Source organism: Panicum virgatum, chromosome 5K, assembly GCF_016808335.1.
Source record: "Panicum virgatum strain AP13 chromosome 5K, P.virgatum_v5, whole genome shotgun sequence".
Taxonomy (NCBI): domain Eukaryota; kingdom Viridiplantae; phylum Streptophyta; class Magnoliopsida; order Poales; family Poaceae; genus Panicum; species Panicum virgatum.
Genome location: NC_053140.1, coordinates 57,261,632 through 57,278,182, shown reverse-complemented (window position 1 = coordinate 57,278,182; position 16,551 = coordinate 57,261,632). Strand labels below are relative to the sequence as shown.

Genomic DNA, 16,551 nt, shown 5'->3' with positions numbered 1-16,551 from the left:
CAGAAAGCTAGCTCGGCTCGGCTCGTTAGTGGCTCGAGCTAGCTCGTTTGGCTCGCGAGTCAGAGTATAAAAATATTTACATAGAGATAATAACCGTAAATCTGTAAAAAAACACATCACATGCGTATTTAAAACAAAATAAATAAAATAATATGAATTTTACAATGAAAAATATAAGTATGTTATCATCCATGACCATAATCAATCATTATTCGTTGATCATTTTCACTAATTCATACATTATTTGTTATTTATCTTGGCTCGTTATGGCTCGCGAGCCAGCTCGAGCTGGCTCATTATAAAGCGAGCTGACTTGTTATAAAACGAGCTGACTCATTATAAAACAAGTCGAGCTCGAACCAAGCTACTAACGAGCGAGTCGAGCGAGCTAGCGAGTTACGAGTTTTTCGTCCATCCTTACGTGGGAGGTTCGGATGGACGCGGGAGGTCCCAGACCCCTATGGGGGTCCGAGCCCTCAGCTGTTGGCTCGGAGCTTCCCCTCCTCAAGGACACGTGGCGTCACCGGACCCGTCCCAGAGCGGGGAGCGGGTCCAGGGCCGTTGGCCCGATGGGGAAAGAGCTTGACCGGTGGGCCCCGGCTGCTCTGCCCCTTATGGCGCAGTTACGGATGACTACGCGAGTCCTGCCTTACTGCAGTAGAAGTGGTTATCCCTGCTATAGGGTACCGACAATAACCAAATTCTAGTAGCATATATATAATTCTTTTTTGTGAAACACTTGCATATATATTTTGAATGAACTCGGAAGTAAGCAAAGGACATCACCCTTGCACTTCAAGACATCCTTTCTGCACCCTTCTCAAAGTCTTGCATACGAGCAGGCACGCAGGGCGCGCCGCGGGCAACCATCCAGTGTCATTCCGCCAGTTCATAGAATCATAGTAGCCGACTATTTAACAACCAAATGCACTAGCAATCCTCCAATTGAATCAGCATTCGGCAAGAGGCTCTCTCACATCATTCGCTCAGAAATGAATCGGTGCGGTTTACGCAATGCTAACATGCATCTCTCCAGTCTCGAGCTGCTTCGGAAAAAAAATACAAAGAAAACAGAAATAATATTTTTAGATGGAAATGGAAAGAAATTCGCAGTCATATAAATATAACTGAAGATTGCAACCAGCAAGCAGAGTCTCGCATGAACTGGACGATATGGGGATCATGGAAGGCTATCCAAGAAAACCAAGCACCCAACACCAGTCTCAAATGGACGCACTCCCAGCCGGCGCAAGCAGCAGCAGCAGCAGCAGCGCCACCCATGCACCGCCGGCGCCTCACCACGTTACGTCCAAGAAGAGGCACTACTCCGACCGCACCAAGATCCTCCTCCTCTTCCTCCTCACCAACTCCGTCTCCATCCTCCTGTCCGTCTCCTTCTCCCACGTCACCGGCGTAGGGAGCGGCGGCGGCGGCTCGGCGCTCGACTTCGCGCTCAGCGTGCTCTCCTCCAGCCAAAGCCTCGCCGTCGACCTCCACCGCCGCGTCGAGGCCACCGACGCGATCATCAAGCGGCTCATCTCCAACTCCGGCAGGATGAAGCGGGAGGAGCCCCCGCCCCAGCTGACGCCCGAGGAGGAGCTCAAGCTCGCGCTCGGCCCGCACACGCTCCCGTTCAGCTACACCCCGAACCTCGACTCCGACAAGCTGTACCCGGCGGTCGGCGCCGCGTGCCACCGCCACCGCGGCGAGCTCAGGAGGTACATGACGTACAACGTGACCGGCGACTGCCCGTCCGACGCGGCGCTCGCCGAGAGCCTGATGCTGCGGGGCTGCGAGCCGCTGCCGAGGCGCCGGTGCCGGGCGCGCGGCCCCGCCGGGTTCCCGGACCCGACGCCGTTCCCGGAGAGCCTGTGGGCCATCCCGCCGGACAAGTCCGTCTCGTGGGGGCCCTACTCGTGCAAGAACTACTCGTGCCTCGTGGGCCGCGCCCGCCGCCCGGGGACGGGGAGCCACGACCACGACTGCGAGGCCTGCTTCGACCTCGCCGGCAAGGAGCAGCGCCGCTGGGTCGGGGACGGCGGCGGGGAGCTCGACTACGACATCGACACCGTGCTGGCGTCCAAGCCGCGGGGCACGATACGGGTCGGGCTCGACATCGGCGGCGGTACGGGCACGTTCGCGGCGCGCATGGCCGAGCGCGGCGTCACCGTGGTGACGACGACCCTCGACCTCGGCGCGCCGTTCGGGGCCTTCGTGGCGTCCCGCGGGCTCGTCCCGCTCCACCTCGGCGCCGTCGCCGGGCGGCTCCCGTTCTTCGACGGGACGCTGGACGTCGTGCACTCGGCGCACGTGCTGGGCCGGTGGATCCCCGGCGAGGTGCTGGACCTGGAGCTGTACGACATCTACCGCGTGCTCCGGCCGGGCGGGATATTCTGGCTGGACCACTTCTTCTGCACCGGGAAGGAGATGACGGAGGTGTACGTGCCCATCATCGAGAAGGTCGGGTTCCGGAAGCTCCGGTGGAACACCGGCAGGAAGCTCGACAAGGGGCCCAACGCCGACGAGTGGTACATCTCGGCTCTGCTGGAGAGGCCCATGATGTGAAACTTCAGACAGAGCCGGAGCAGTGCGGTGATTAGTATTAACGGATGAAATAATGCTACTTAGATGGGATGGGATGCGACGCGACCGGTCGTGTAACCCCATCGTTTAAAGGTTGTTTAATTTCTTCGGTGTCAGAAATCCTCTTTTATTAATGCAAGTTTGGAATCTTGGAAGATTCAGAACTGCATCACTGGTCTGTGGACTCTGCATTGACACGCTTCTTCAGAATGAAGTGTTTCTCTTTTCCGAACTTCGTTGCGTGAGCTATGGTGTCTTCCCCTTCACACATCCTTCGTCGTCTTAGGAGCGATCCTGTATCACTCCAGCAAGTGAAGAATCAACCACGAGGAACATGCTGGCTGCGTGAACATGCTCGTTGTTTCCGTAACTGGAACTCTGAATGAACGAAGTCCTTCATGTTCTCCCTGTCCCAGATCGGCGATGGGTCCGGCGAACAGAGGAGAGCGCGACAGTGTCAGTGAACATGATCCGAGGAAAAGGCGACGCTGAAACAAGCGTTATGCGACCAGATGCAGCGCTTCCATTCCATTGGCATCTCTGACCGGGGCGGTGAGATAGCCATGTCCCACATGAAAGGGTGGAGAATGCGAGGTTGGAAGAGAAGCGCAATGGTGATCGAGCACAGGTGCTCAGGAGGGTTGGGTGGGAGACGGGGACGGGAGCCTGAGCTGCTAATCTGCCATGGCCGAGGCTTTGCTTCCCTGCTTCAGGAATTCGCTGCGCCTTGCCCCTCTCGTGGAATCCTGCTACCAGTCCGTCACCGTTCAAATCAAATCTTCGCCCAGGGGTCGATCGCCGCTCGAGCCCCAAGAATAATGTCCTTGCGGTTGGAATAATCCAGTACTGAATTTCTGTGTTCAGACCCTGTACTTCTTTGTCCGGATCATGACACCGTATCTGCTGGTTTGCAGCGTCACTATCCGAAAGTCCAGGGAGATTGCTAGCATAAAGTAGCGTGTAACTCAATTGTTCAACAACAAATCAGTTGAACAATCCGGTTCCAGTTTGGTTGGAACACCGTCTACAGCCCAGAAGATGACCAGCTACACCTGTCAACGTTAAACATCTTTTGTTGATGAAATCTGCTTTTCTCAACGATTTTTTTAACTTTAGTTTATTCAAGATGAAATGAATGACATTGATATTTTATTCCCCTACAATTTAGGAATTTCAAGTTTATAAAAAAGAAATGAAACCTAACCGTCAAAAAAACCGAGATCACCAAGAAAACATCAGGAAACCCTCCTGGTCCACCGTGGACCGGTTCCACCGGCCGTAGACGGGCCCACCGCGGCGAGGGCGACGGCAGCGGTTTTGGGCCCCGTGCGAGCACAACACACGGATCAAATAAACCGGGCCCAAATCCTGGCCGAAACGCCCAGGAAATTCCCCGCAAGGCAAATATAAACCCACTCCCCTTCCTCCAACTCCTCTCTTCCTCCACCACCATCCCCACCGGGTTCCCTCGAGCACCGCCTGCTCGTCTCGCCTCGCCTCGCCGCGACCCGACGCGGCCGCCCTCCCCCGCGCCGGAACCCTAGCGACCGCCATTGCCCCCGCGTGCCGCGCCCGATGGACGGCGGGGGCTCCGGGGCGGCGCCGTACGCGGCGCGCACCGCGGAGGAGGTCTTCCGCGACTACCGCGCCCGCCGCGCCGGCATGATCAAGGCCCTCACCACCGGTACGCCTCCGCTCGCCCTAGATTGGGCTCCGGATTCCCGTGCGGCTGCGTGGATTCGTGGGATTGATGCGGTATTTTTGTTTTCTTCTTATTCTGTGCAGATGTGGACAAGTTCTTCAAGCTCTGCGACCCCGGTGAGTGCGCTCGATCTCTTCGGGCTCCTCCTCCGGGTTGAGGATTCGTAGCCGAGGAGCTTTCCGTGGTTTTGTTGCTTGGGTGTGGTTGCTTTGGTGGGAGATTGGAAGCTAAATTTGGAGGAATTTTCCCTTTCTCTATCTCCTCTATCCTCACTCGCTCCATATGCCTGGGTTTCGAATTATTGTTTGTCTCGTAGCTTTCATTAATGCTGTGCTGGAATTGTAGTTGTTGGATTTTTGTGAGAGATTAGGGACCGATATAGCAGTTTTGTGGAGAGGAAAAAATGTTTTTTGGTTGGTTGGAACTGTGGAACTAGTGGTTGGCCTTCTTTTTCTGTTAGGTTGTTAGCACTGTGTGTGTTGCGACCAATCATATACTGGTAGCTCATAAGACCGATGCTGCAGAAAATCGCTAGAGATTTTAGGCTCATTGTTGTCATGGGATTATCGGCTAATTGTCGACCTTGTGCTTGGATTTCGATATGACCGCTTGCTATTGCGTGGCTCTCTGTTCTTTCATATACTATTACTCCGTAGTTGTTGGCCCAGTCAATTGGTGGAGTCAGTGACATAATTGGATAGGTATACTGAATCAGCATATCTTTTTCCTTCAGTGCATTGATCAGCCCTGTACGATTGGCTGAAGTACGGTTGCTTTCCTTCTTGCTCTATTCATGTAATTATTGCGGGGTTTGGTTGCTTCTCATTATTAAATATTATGGCCTGGTCTGCGGTGTTTTTGGCTTGAGCTTTGCACCCTGGTGAGCAGCAGTGCACAGTTGGTGTAGAACTAGCACTATGTTTTGAATGCTGCTGGATAATGCTATGCACTATCTTGTTATGGGTACTAAACTACTAATTACATTGGTTTTTTAACAGAAAAGGAGAACTTGTGCCTTTATGGGTATCCCAATGAGACGTGGGAGGTTACCTTGCCAGCTGAGGAAGTGCCCCCAGAGATCCCGGAGCCAGCATTAGGCATCAACTTTGCTAGGGATGGCATGAATGAGAAGGACTGGCTGGCGCTAGTTGCAGTTCACAGCGATTCCTGGTTACTGTCTGTTGCATTCTACTTTGGTGCCCGGTTTGGGTTTGACAAAGAAGCTAGGTAATTTTCTGCCATGATTGAACTATGTTGTTTAATCAATTATTGCTGTTTGGTCCTTTCTTCACAAACATGTTTTTAATTTCAATTTGGCATACCAGAAAGTACAGATGCACCTTAATTTGCATATTTGCTAAGTTTTCATTTTCAAGATGCACCTGTTATTTCGTTTAATATGGAAATGATATCCACCTAAGTTTGGGAGTGAATTTTTTAACTCAATATTTGGCCAGTTCCTTGTTGTTTCCACATAATAGTTTCTACATTCAGAATTCTGAACAGTGTGAACAATATTTGTTGAATTGGGATCCTATTCATATTTGCTTGTGCTGAATGCATAAAGAAACGGGATTGCATTTGTGTGCCAGCCAACTGCCAAGTCTGAGGGCAGGTTAAGAAAATGGGATTCTTAAATGAGTCATGTTCTGATCTTCTTTGTCCTTTTCTTTTGGCTCTGTTGTGATGCCCATTTTACATCCCCACCCCCCTTTTCAGATAGGATTTGGGAATTTGAATTCCTCAGCTGTAATGTGGATAGGAGTGGCCGAGACTTTTGAAATACCAGTCACTTTAATAGATGCAATTTATTATGTCTTGTGCAATACAGTATGGGTTTCATGTGCAATCATATCACCTAGTTTTCTTGGATAGCAAATAGGATGTGAGGATATTTTAGTATAATTCTGCCACCACTTTTGCCCTGCCGATAACTGCATAAATATTGTAATATAGATTGCTTACCAGTACATACCTTTCTTAAGCCTATATTCAGTTCTTTCTTTCATAAATAATGCAAGACCATTGATGTTTAGAAGTGTAAATATATGCATTACTGAGAGCACCCATATAGCAGAATTTGTGCTTTAACGGCTCTTTCTAATGTCATAGACATCATATATTTACGACATTGCATTACTACCATATTTATCACATTTCGAAAGGAGAAAATTGCTACAAATGACTAAGTGTCATATACTACCATATGTATATGCCAACCTTATTTTACTGTTTATCACATTTCGAAAGGAGAAAATTGCTACAAATGACTAAGTGAATGGATATGCTGAATGCCTGCAGGGATGAATTATGCTAATGTTGATTCACATGCTATTATTAATAATAAGCATAGTTCAGTTAACCACTTAACCACACTGAATTCAGCATTTCATGAAATTCCATTATAACCTTTAGATCTCATCCTTGTCGCATATATTGGACCTTTTACTTTTTTTTTGGACTTGTGATATCTGTATTTAGTAGTTACTATCCTGGTAAACCAACTATAGGCATGCACCTCCAGATTGCTGTTTGAGAGATGGAATCATTTGTTAAATTGTTTTGTTATGCTCAAGAGTGAATGCTACTGTATTTTTGCTAATTTTGTAACAAAATGCTGTCATCTGGGCATGGCAGGTGTACATTTAAAGATACCCAAAAATATATTTTGCAAAACTAAACTATGGAACTATCACCAGGCATAGAAACTGTACAGTATTGTAAGAAGGTGTGTATCATGTATTTACAGAATTATTGTAGTTGATTGGACTAACATTCCTGTTTAGAACCCCAGAAATGTTAGGCTGTTAGCCCATCTGTAATTATCAATGTCTGAGTGTATGGTTAAGGATTAGGTATTGAACAGTAGTATTACCATTCATCGTACTTCATTTGTCTCTCATCTTCATTTATGAAAGGTTCACTCCAACTAACTTGTCTCCTATGGCATTCAGATCTCATATAGTGTGTGTGTGAGTGTGTCTACCATTTGAGGATAACAATTTTAGTTTTAAATCTGGTCACATGACAACAGCAAACAATAAGACACAAAAGAGAGTATCCTAAATGTCAGAAATCAGCTATAATTTCATACAGTAGTCACACGTGAAATTTGCAAGAGTATGATGGGAAAATCGACCTTACATGATTTCAGTGTTGTGTATAAAATCTTTTCTTTGCTTCTGTTGGAGAATCGGGATCACAAAAACATACTTTGCATTGACTCTTTAGACTTTAATAACCTAGGTGGACTGGACTCTATTGGACCTTGGCATGTTTAAAGTTTTATGCAGTAGTTTATTAATAGGTGGTTGTGCCTGTCTAGCTTCCAAAGTGCATTTCTTATGATCCTTGATTGTTCTTATGCAGGAGGCGACTCTTTAGCATGATAAACAACATGCCTACAATATTTGAGGTAGTGACAGGAACAGGATCGGCCAAGAAGCAGACAAAGGAGAAGACGCCTAACAGTAGCAGCAAGAGCAACAGGCCTAGTTCAAAAGTGGTAAATGCTGAGCCCTTTTCTGTTGCCATCCAGCCTTAATTCTTGCTGATAACCTGACCGGTATTTGCAGCAGTCAAGAGCTGAGTCTCGTTCAAAGGCCAAGGTCCCCAAAGATGGAGAAGAGAGTGGCGACGATGATGGGGATGAGGAGGCGGAAGAGCACGACAACACCCTGTGTGGAACTTGCGGAACCAACGATGGCAAGGACCAGTTCTGGATCTGCTGTGATAACTGCGAGAAGTGGTACCATGGCAAGTGCGTCAAGATCACGCCCGCCCGAGCTGAGCATATCAAGCAGTACAAGTGCCCGGATTGCACCAACAAGAGGGCCAGGGCATGAGTGACCGAGCAGCAAGCATCGGCGAACCTGTTAGGAGGAAATCATCTCCTGGCGCCGAGATCATCCCTAGATATGGCGTAGTTTCCCTAGCCTGTAAACCAGCGTTTCTATTTATGGCTATATCTGTTGATTAGTTGTTCGACCTAGCTGTGTGTCTAAAACGTGGCATGTCTCTTGTGTTTGAGTTGTTGACGTGAAGCCTCTCTCTAGTATGTAAGCGTTGTCACTGAAGCTACCTCTCAACTGACCATTTCTTCATTATTGGTGCCGTGCACTTGGTAGTAGTGACTAGTGACTGTAGTCTCTGTTCCCAGTTCCCGGCACATCTGCTGTGCCTAGCTAGGATTTGTACTGGTTCTGAGTTGCTGAAATCTGTATCTTAGTGTGCAAGTATGTTGGTACATGAATTGTGAAAAGCATTCACGTGGGTCGAATATGATTCCAGGTTTCCTCTATGCTTGCTTCTGCAGAACATTTGCTCCCTGCGGTGACCTTACCTGGTGACTGGGAGGAGAACTTTGCGCACAAAGTGAGTGCTGAGGGGGGAGGGTGAGGACCGCCGAAGAGCTTAGGGCTCTACGGAGGGCAAAGAACATCCAAGATGCGTCCCTGAAGCAGGTGTACATTTCCCTAAGCATATTGCTGTTCCTTCTGTGTGATGATGCAGTGGTCAGCCAAATCATGGAGCAGCAAATGGGTGAAAAAAAAGGACATGCACCAGGCCTGGTCGGTATTACAGGCCAACACAAAAAAAACAAAAACTTGTCGTTTTTAATTTCTGCCCCGACAGATCATGCAAGAGCTTGGAATTTTGCAGGATGATGCGTCTATCTATTACCTCGCTCACTGAATTTTCCAGAGATTATTTTTTTGCATACGTGGAGCCGTAATTTGGGATGTTTCATGAGGTCGGGCCTGGTCGGTATTTCATTTACCGGCCACCCCGGCATAAAATTACCATTTTCTTTCTCTGCCTTCGGGTCGAATTAGAGTCTGAAATTTTGCATGACGATGCTGAACTAGTTTCCCCATCCACATGAATTTATCTGGGATTTTTAAGCACCTTTAACATCGCCGATCGGGGACTTTCTCAGGGTTGTTGACCCGGACTGTATTTGAAATGCCGACCAGCCCAAGCATAAAATTCTGTCCTTTCTCTCTCTCTCTCTCTCTCTCTCTCTCTCTCTCTCTCTCTCTCTCTCTCTCTGCATACGGATCGAATTAGAGTCTCAATTTTTACAGGACGGTGCTGAAGTACAGTTACCGTGCACATGAATTTATCTGGGATTTTTCAGCACCTATAACATCGCTGATCGGGATTTTTTTTTGTCAGGGTTGCAGACCCTGCCGGGCGCACGCGTTGCTGCCGATGCTGCCTCTGCGGATGGAGGTGGCTAGGGCCCAGGTGGACGGGGCCCGAGTGCCCGAAGCCCCGAACAGAGAGGGCGACGCGGCAGCGTGCTGCGCGCGCGCGGGCACCCTGCGCAGCTGGGTGCTCGGGCAAGGCCCTGAGGTGAACTCGTGGCGCGCCGACGCGCCCGCCCGGCCCTGCACCAGCTGTGCAGCGGCGTCGCGAATGCGGAGGTGGCCTGGCGCAGGCAGCACAACGTCGCGCAAGTAGCGTAATCCCCAGCGGAGGCGCACGCGGCTAATCGGGGCACGGTCGCCGGTCATGCGTTCTCTGCCAGTTGCGGCCGCGACCATGCATCCGCGCACGGGCGTCCGGCGTTCCCGTTCCTGGGAACCCGCCTCGCCACAAAGGCCTTCACCGTCCCGGCGCACGCACTTGCCGGTGGGCAACATGCTCCGGCATCCACGCGCAGACGCGCTGCATCGTTTCTTTTCTTCTTCTTTTTCTTTTGGGATCGCGCTGCATGTTGTTGTGCACGCGATTTTTTATTTTTCCCGTCCAAAAATCCACAGCGCAAAAATCTACCGAGATCTGTCCCACGGGCCGCGGCCCATGTGCCGCCGACGTAAACGGACGGCCCAAGGAATCTGGGCCTCCTCGTTCGTTCGGGTGACCGAGCCCACCAAAATCGCGTCCAGCCACGCCGATCGGCAAGAAAAATCACAGTGGCCTCGGATTGCTTAAGTGTCATTAAGAACATCAAGGAAATGACTAGATGTCCTTATATGATGATTCTTCAGGATATTAATGTAAGATCGAGATATTTTAATTGTGTGCGGTTTGCACATGAAGGTAGAGAATGCAACTGGGAGGCTCATTATCTTGCCAAGCATGCTTGTACTCTTGAATCTGGTCGTCATCTTTGGCTAGGTGCTCCTCCTGTATTCTTGGATGTAAACAGTTTGAATCACAATTAATATATTTCCTACCTTCCACTAAAAAAAAGGTCCTCCCTCCCGATCCTGGCTGGCACCTCCGGTTACCGGCCGCGCCGCGCCTCCGCCCACCGCCGCCCGCCCCACAGCTGAAATGGCTCGAGCGCTGCTCCTGCGAGTAGCCCGCTACCCGCCCCTCCCGGCCTCATCCGCGCTCCCCCAGCCGCGGCTCCTGCCGCTCCGCCGACACGCGCCCTCCCCGCTCCGCTTCGGCCCCTTCGCGCTCCCCCCCTCCTCGTCCGCGTCCACCAGCTCGGATGCTCCCAGCGACGGCGGGGGCGGCCGCACGGGGGGAGAGGATGGGGCGGGGACCGGCGCCCGCGTCGACTACTTGGGGATGAGCGACGAGGAGCTCATGGAGCAGTGCGAGATGGGCACGTTCAAGGCGTCCGGCCCCGGCGGCCAGCACCGCAACAAGCGCGAGTCCGCCGTCCGCCTCAAACACCGCCCCACCGGCATCATCGCCCAGGTCGGAAACTTCGCTGATTTAGCTGCGGTTTCTCAGTTGAACCCAGTTGCATCATGCTGACCTTCTTAGCAAATGGCCATTTCATATAGTACTTCCTATAGTTGGAAAGGTACGGAGGAGGGTTGGATCATTGCAATCACTAACCAACTGAACTTCTGATAAACAAAATGATTAATGCTGGCACGATTTCCTGTTTTCCCTTTGTGAAGCTGTCACATGCTTTATCATGCGTAGTGCAAGACTGCAAGTGAACCAGTTCTTCCTTTTTGCGTGATAATTTATTTTCCATATGATTCCCAACAGGCTGTGGAGGATCGGTCACAACATATGAACCGGGCATCAGCTTTGTCTCGGCTTCGAACCCTCATTGCTCTTAAAGGTAAATCTGCTGCTCTTCAAGTTATGCTTTTGTTTCAGACAACAAGTGTTTATTACTAGTTCAAGCAATTCAAGTATTGTCTTAGATTTGCCTGCAACTTAAAAAACACTTTGTCAAATATATTTTGTGGGCCGAAAACCTGTTCATCATAGCCCTGCTTCGAAATTCCAATAATTAAGTGATGCTTAAGGCAATTCACTTCCATTTTCCAGTCTCATGCTGCCTGATGGCCACAAAACCCCATCATCATTAACAACTTGGTTCTACCAGTTAGGAGGCCGATAAACCTTGAGGACTACACTCCACCTGTTGAGCTTCTTCAGATATTGCCCCTGAAGTCCACCGTTCGAGGAAAAGACGTTGGCCCACAAATTGGTCCAAATAACTCAAAATTTTCTCCGGTATGCTTCTGTTCTTACAATCTTACGTTAATAGGTCTAGTGCATATGTTTTGTTGTCCTCGGTATTGCATATTTAAACACCTCCCGGTGCGCTAATTTTCAACTGGACAGGGAATGCAAGCTCTATTAGATCTGCTGTTTGCTGTTGAAGGTTCTGTTTCAGATGCAGCAAAGATTTTAGGGTAATGCATCACTTCCATATTCTGCAGTTGCAAAAATAGATGCTGGATGTCAGCATTTATATTCTATATAGTTTTACATTAAAGCCACGTCATAGATATTCTGCTGAACTATTGACTGCAATGCAGCCTAAGCACTGGTGCTTTGTCAAGATTGATCCTGTCAGATGATTCTCTCCGAACAGCTGCAAATGAACTGCGAGCTTCGAAGGTAACCCTGCAAATATGTGGCCATAAATGTCTGTTCATTGACTAGAGAATACCACAGAACATTCCAAACATTAGGCTCTATAATCTGGAGTCCCAGCAATAGGTGACCATGTCACATAGTGACCTAGCCTAACAATATAAGATGTTACCACGAGCTCCTTGTCTAAACAGACCCCTGGTGAATGGTGATAGCCAGGTCCATTGCACGCTTTTATGCTTTACAATACTTTGACAAAGCAATTTCAAGCACATGAAATGGCTAATAATTTCACCTCAATGTGACACTTTTTGATTCCCACATGAGCACTTTACATGCGAGTACAATGTACAAGCATCATCTACCCATATCCAGGATAAGTCACCCCATTTTTAGAACTACAAGAAGAGTATATGGGTTGGAATTATCAGAGTATGTTTATAGGCCAATTTGTGTTATCATGTCCTTAAGTTTCGACTATTGACCAAAGTTCATAGATTATTCATTTCACTAATTTACTGCACATGATAATCTTTTTTTAAAAATTTCGGTATGTCTGTTCATCTATCTGTGCAGGGACTGAAGCCTCTAAGATGAATTCTGTGTTATTGTCACCTTCAATTCAAACGCACCATAGCCCAAGTGCCAGATTGCATAGAAGTCAGGAGCCATGATTCCAAGGGAAACCTTCGGGCCCTATACTCATTGTGTTGGTTCAAGGAATATTAAATGTCAGTTAAGATTAACCCAAACATGGTCAATATGAAGCTTCTATCTCTTCAGAATGTCCTCGTTCTGTATTACATATATCCCAATGTTCTCCAACGCCACTGTACTACCTTTTTGGATGAATCTCCATGTTAACCACTAAGTCTTACTAGTTGACAGAAAAAGGTTGTTGAAATGGATGCACTGAATTGCATATTGGATCAGCTGTAACTACTGATGGGTATATAATGTCTTCTTTTTTTACATATCATGGTTTGATGATGCTTATAGCAAAATGAAGCTCTTACACTTAAATGCATAATGGACTTGTTTTAAAGTTCTAATGTCATTGTGTGAAAAAAATTAAAATAGTACTCGGAGCTCCATTTGTTCTGAGTATGAATTCAGAAAAAAATAAAATAGCAATCGGAGCTCCATTTGTTCTGCCAAAGTATGAATTCAGCAGATAACCTTGCCATGTTTTCATTGATATAAAAAGAATGTTTACAGAGAGGTTAGCTATCTCGTGTACGAGCTCCATAATTATTTTCTGGTTTCCAAAATTGAGGAAAGTGCTGGTGAATGCTGTGCCACAAAAATTCAAAATCACATTTGTCTGTACAACCAGGCAAACTGTTACTTTTGCCTATCATTTCTCATTCATCAGGCGCTCAGCCAGAAGCAAGTCTTCAGGAGTGGTCACCTGCAATAAATTCACATTTTGAAAGTTATGTCTTCAAATAAGCGGTTCAGGACATTATAGTTGAAATGTTATTCAGGAATACCTTAATGTTTGTGTAAGAGCCTTCCGTGATATAGACTGGGTGTTTGAGATATTCCACAATGGATACATCATCAGTGACTTCAAGGCCATCCCTGCGATGGCAAAATCAAGTCAGCAGAGAGCTTAGAAGCAGTATATCTGTTATTTTGATTTGGCAAGAAGTAAGAAGTAAGGCTAACCGTCTAACAAGTTCAAAACCATCTTTGAGTAAATTGGGCTTCATAACCTACAATAGAAAACATGCTCTTGTAATATTGCAGTTTCTCAGAAATGAATAGAAAAAAGTGAGGGGGAAAACATTCTTGTGTGCAGGAACAGGGGAAAAAAAGAAAAATGCATAGCAGAGTTAATAGTATGATTACCTGTGGAGTTTGCATTTCCCAGAGAGTCTTCCGGTCAAGGGTTTTTACGACAAAAGAATCGCTATTGGCCTGAAGGGAATATGGGTAGAAAGGAATGTTATACACCCCCATCAAGAATGCTATATTGATGATAGTTACACAGCAAAAAAGTAAGCATAAGATTTAGTAGGCCACACTGTATAGCTGTTGCACATAAGAAATTGGTCGATGCTATTTGTAAGATCAAATTGGCAATTCATCTAAATGATATAAACAATCACCTCCTTTATTGTAGCTTTCACAGGCACACCAAGAACAGCTGCTCCATGCACAGCAGCATCTTCTAAGACCTAATCAGTAAAATCAAAATAAATATTATTGCTTGAACAAACTGTAAAGCAATTTACGGCAGGAAAAAAAAAACTGATCACCCTCGACCAAAACACTACAAACAAACATGCTATGATGTAATTATGGTGGATCATGGACAATATGATTAACCTTTTTTAGATCTTCAGAAGAAACTAAGGGCCTTGCAGAATCATGGACACAAACAAGTTCCGAGTCCCCATCAATTTCCTGCGAACAAACAATACACAAAATCTCTATGATATTTATGCACAGGAGCAGAAGAAGCAATATAAAAGTGGATTATCACTGACCTGAAGTCCGTTAAAAACAGAATCCTGTCTCTCTTTTCCTGGGCGTGCAAATTTAAGAGGTATTTGCAAGTTCTCAATAGAACCTGCAGAAGTGGATGCCAATTTTTGACAACTTTAGATAAATGCATAGCTAAGTCAAGGAATATAGAGTGTGGACAATTTTGCAACCTTCAAATACATCACGGTAGTCTGGTTCACACACTACCACGACTTCTTTGACTTCCTTCAGTTGACAGAATGTTTTTAAACTGTGGAAAAAAATGTAAAGATTATTGTGTCCACATCACCTCACCGACTTGAGAAATTTGAAAATATCTATGCTAGAGAAATGAACCTGTGCAGTGCAATTGGTAGTCCCAGTAGTGGCAGATACTGCTTTGGCATACTTGCCTGTTAAAAAGGATGTGCGGAATTTAGACAAAATGATCAAGCATTGGAAGGGGAAACTAAGTTCACAGGCTCACAGCTAGTAAAACAAATATTTTTTACAGTGCTAAATTCATCTACACTTATAGTTATAGCAACAAGAATGACTATGTAGTCTGTTCATTTCCCTGCGATTTTTCAACAGGACGCACAGCCTTGATGCATTGTGTTTTAGATGAATTGTTGCTTCAAAGGCCCCAATATCAGTGACTGAAGAAAAGCCATAGTGACCTTACGGTCCCCAGATTGGAATCGCCAAACTGACGAACCTAACCCGAATCAATGTACGAGAACTAAAGAGCAAGTGCCCTCACACTGTCACAACCAAAAACCCAAAGACAAGTTCAAAGCAGAAGAGGCACAATACCCCCATTCTCTTTCCCTGCCCTCCGGACAAGAGGATCACCGAGACGCTCCTCTCCTTCACAGCCACACCCTGGTAAAACAAAGCTCATGTCAGTGCTTCCCCTCTTAGTCAACAGACAAGACACCGCCCCCGTGGCTTCTGATATCCACCGTACCTGCTTCCCGTCGGCTATGGCAGCGCGGATTGCCGGATTCGAACGCCTCGTGTGCCGCCTAGGAGCGCTAAGAGCGACCCCGAAGCTCCCACCTGACCACAAATGGCAACAAAATCAAGGCCCCTCTCAGCGTAGGCAGCATCTATGAACAATCCTATCGGAACTCGCCAAAATTTGCACACCGATGGTTGCGCGCGGCCCGGCATTTTGACGGAGCCAGGCTCCCGAATAAACGAAGAAGCGGTGACCGATTGTGCTGAAGGCTGAAGCAATCCTTACCCGTCCGAAGGCGGCGGGACGCAGGGAGCACCGCGGGCGCCGGGAAAAGCGGTGGCGGTGGCGTCGCCGCAGGAGGGATGGGCGCGTGGAGACGGAGGCAGAGGCGGAGCTCCATCTCGGAGGCGCTGACCGCTGCGAACGCGAGGGGGAAGCCAAGGGGTGGAGGGTGGCTGCCGGCTGGTGGTGACGGACTGTAGAGAGGCGACAACCGGAATGGAGGTGGAGTGGAGGCTCAGCATCTCTTGCCTTCGTGTTATGCGCTCCGGTCAATCCACGCCGTCCACAATTCTCCATTTCCCCATCACGTGTTCTCCATTTGTCGCATCTTGTTTAGATTATTTTTTGTTGAGGTGTCAGTGTATTTACTATTTAGACAAGGTGGTTTACATAGTTATAGTAATTTTGCACAGTAAGTTTAATTTTACTGTAGATGTATATTTGGATTTGTCTCCACTCTCTCCGTTTTTTAAAAAAATACTTGGATTTGCCTGGGTGTTGCTCGAAGTATCAGCCCATTTTCAGCACATGGTTTGCTAAATTTTTTATGTCGCTCAGTTGAATACCGTAGTTTCTGAAGAAGAATCTCAGATCCAAGATATATGATTGGACTAGGAACAGTCAACTATGATTACGCCATGTAAAAACGATCGAATTTCTTTCCACGAGTGACGGCAGCGAAGTTCACATTGGTGTACTACTGTGGGTCGTCAAAAGCAAGGTGCAAAACAGCTAAGAAAAA

The 16,551-nt window shown here is 47.5% G+C and overlaps 4 protein-coding genes across 6 annotated transcripts; 3 read left to right on the top strand and 1 right to left on the bottom strand.

Annotated features, from left to right (window-relative positions):
* The first annotated feature begins 1,172 nt into the window (after nucleotides 1-1,172).
* LOC120708921 (probable methyltransferase At1g29790) lies at nucleotides 1,173-2,722 on the top strand. The gene has a single exon (XM_039994354.1). It carries the CDS (start codon nucleotides 1,174-1,176, stop codon nucleotides 2,563-2,565), a length of 1,392 nt encoding a protein of 463 aa, XP_039850288.1. The 5' UTR covers nucleotide 1,173; the 3' UTR covers nucleotides 2,566-2,722.
* Nucleotides 2,723-3,973: 1,251 nt separating this feature from the next.
* LOC120708922 (PHD finger protein ALFIN-LIKE 6-like) lies at nucleotides 3,974-8,549 on the top strand. Of its 2 annotated transcripts, none has more exons than XM_039994358.1 (5): nucleotides 3,974-4,267; nucleotides 4,369-4,401; nucleotides 5,284-5,512; nucleotides 7,655-7,790; nucleotides 7,864-8,549. In XM_039994358.1, the coding sequence occupies exons 1-5, from the start codon at nucleotides 4,159-4,161 to the stop codon at nucleotides 8,128-8,130; spliced, it is 774 nt and encodes a 257-aa protein (XP_039850292.1). In that variant the 5' UTR covers nucleotides 3,974-4,158; the 3' UTR covers nucleotides 8,131-8,549. The 2 variants fall into 2 exon arrangements, with proteins under 2 accessions (XP_039850292.1, XP_039850289.1); XM_039994355.1 differs by having other exon boundaries at nucleotides 7,861-8,549.
* Nucleotides 8,550-10,462: 1,913 nt separating this feature from the next.
* Nucleotides 10,463-13,065, top strand: LOC120708919 (peptide chain release factor 2). 2 transcript variants are annotated; one of them, XM_039994352.1, is made up of 6 exons: nucleotides 10,472-10,945; nucleotides 11,249-11,324; nucleotides 11,595-11,725; nucleotides 11,837-11,907; nucleotides 12,034-12,115; nucleotides 12,668-13,065. In XM_039994352.1, the coding sequence occupies exons 1-6, from the start codon at nucleotides 10,571-10,573 to the stop codon at nucleotides 12,686-12,688; spliced, it is 756 nt and encodes a 251-aa protein (XP_039850286.1). In that variant the 5' UTR covers nucleotides 10,472-10,570; the 3' UTR covers nucleotides 12,689-13,065. The 2 variants fall into 2 exon arrangements, with proteins under 2 accessions (XP_039850287.1, XP_039850286.1); XM_039994353.1 differs by lacking the exon at nucleotides 11,837-11,907 and having other exon boundaries at nucleotides 10,463-10,945.
* A 171-nt stretch (nucleotides 13,066-13,236) lies between these two features.
* On the bottom strand, nucleotides 13,237-16,042 carry LOC120708918 (2-C-methyl-D-erythritol 4-phosphate cytidylyltransferase, chloroplastic-like). The gene is made up of 12 exons (XM_039994351.1): nucleotides 15,813-16,042; nucleotides 15,534-15,625; nucleotides 15,380-15,448; nucleotides 14,921-14,976; nucleotides 14,755-14,834; nucleotides 14,587-14,669; nucleotides 14,426-14,503; nucleotides 14,206-14,274; nucleotides 13,946-14,014; nucleotides 13,763-13,809; nucleotides 13,585-13,675; nucleotides 13,237-13,502 (listed from the first exon to the last, which is right to left on the bottom strand). The coding sequence occupies exons 1-12, from the start codon at nucleotides 15,925-15,927 to the stop codon at nucleotides 13,449-13,451; spliced, it is 903 nt and encodes a 300-aa protein (XP_039850285.1). The 5' UTR covers nucleotides 15,928-16,042; the 3' UTR covers nucleotides 13,237-13,448.
* Between the last annotated feature and the right edge of the window lie 509 nt (nucleotides 16,043-16,551).

Excerpts from the sequence above, each read along its gene's own strand:
- LOC120708921 (XM_039994354.1), top strand. The coding sequence starts at position 1,174 with ATGGGGATCATGGAAGGCTATCCAAGAAAACCAAGCACCCAACACCAG.
- LOC120708922 (XM_039994355.1), top strand. The coding sequence starts at position 4,159 with ATGGACGGCGGGGGCTCCGGGGCGGCGCCGTACGCGGCGCGCACCGCG. Across the intron at positions 4,268-4,368 it reads GATCAAGGCCCTCACCACCG|ATGTGGACAAGTTCTTCAAG; the intron begins GTACGCCTCCGC and ends TATTCTGTGCAG. Across the intron at positions 4,402-5,283 it reads CTTCAAGCTCTGCGACCCCG|AAAAGGAGAACTTGTGCCTT; the intron begins GTGAGTGCGCTC and ends GTTTTTTAACAG.
- LOC120708919 (XM_039994352.1), top strand. The coding sequence starts at position 10,571 with ATGGCTCGAGCGCTGCTCCTGCGAGTAGCCCGCTACCCGCCCCTCCCG. Across the intron at positions 10,946-11,248 it reads CCACCGGCATCATCGCCCAG|GCTGTGGAGGATCGGTCACA; the intron begins GTCGGAAACTTC and ends GATTCCCAACAG. Across the intron at positions 12,116-12,667 it reads ATGAACTGCGAGCTTCGAAG|GGACTGAAGCCTCTAAGATG; the intron begins GTAACCCTGCAA and ends CTATCTGTGCAG.
- LOC120708918 (XM_039994351.1), bottom strand. The coding sequence starts at position 15,927 with ATGGAGCTCCGCCTCTGCCTCCGTCTCCACGCGCCCATCCCTCCTGCG. Across the intron at positions 15,449-15,533 it reads CCATAGCCGACGGGAAGCAG|GGTGTGGCTGTGAAGGAGAG; the intron begins GTACGGTGGATA and ends TTGTTTTACCAG. Across the intron at positions 14,670-14,754 it reads CTACCGTGATGTATTTGAAG|GTTCTATTGAGAACTTGCAA; the intron begins GTTGCAAAATTG and ends CCACTTCTGCAG.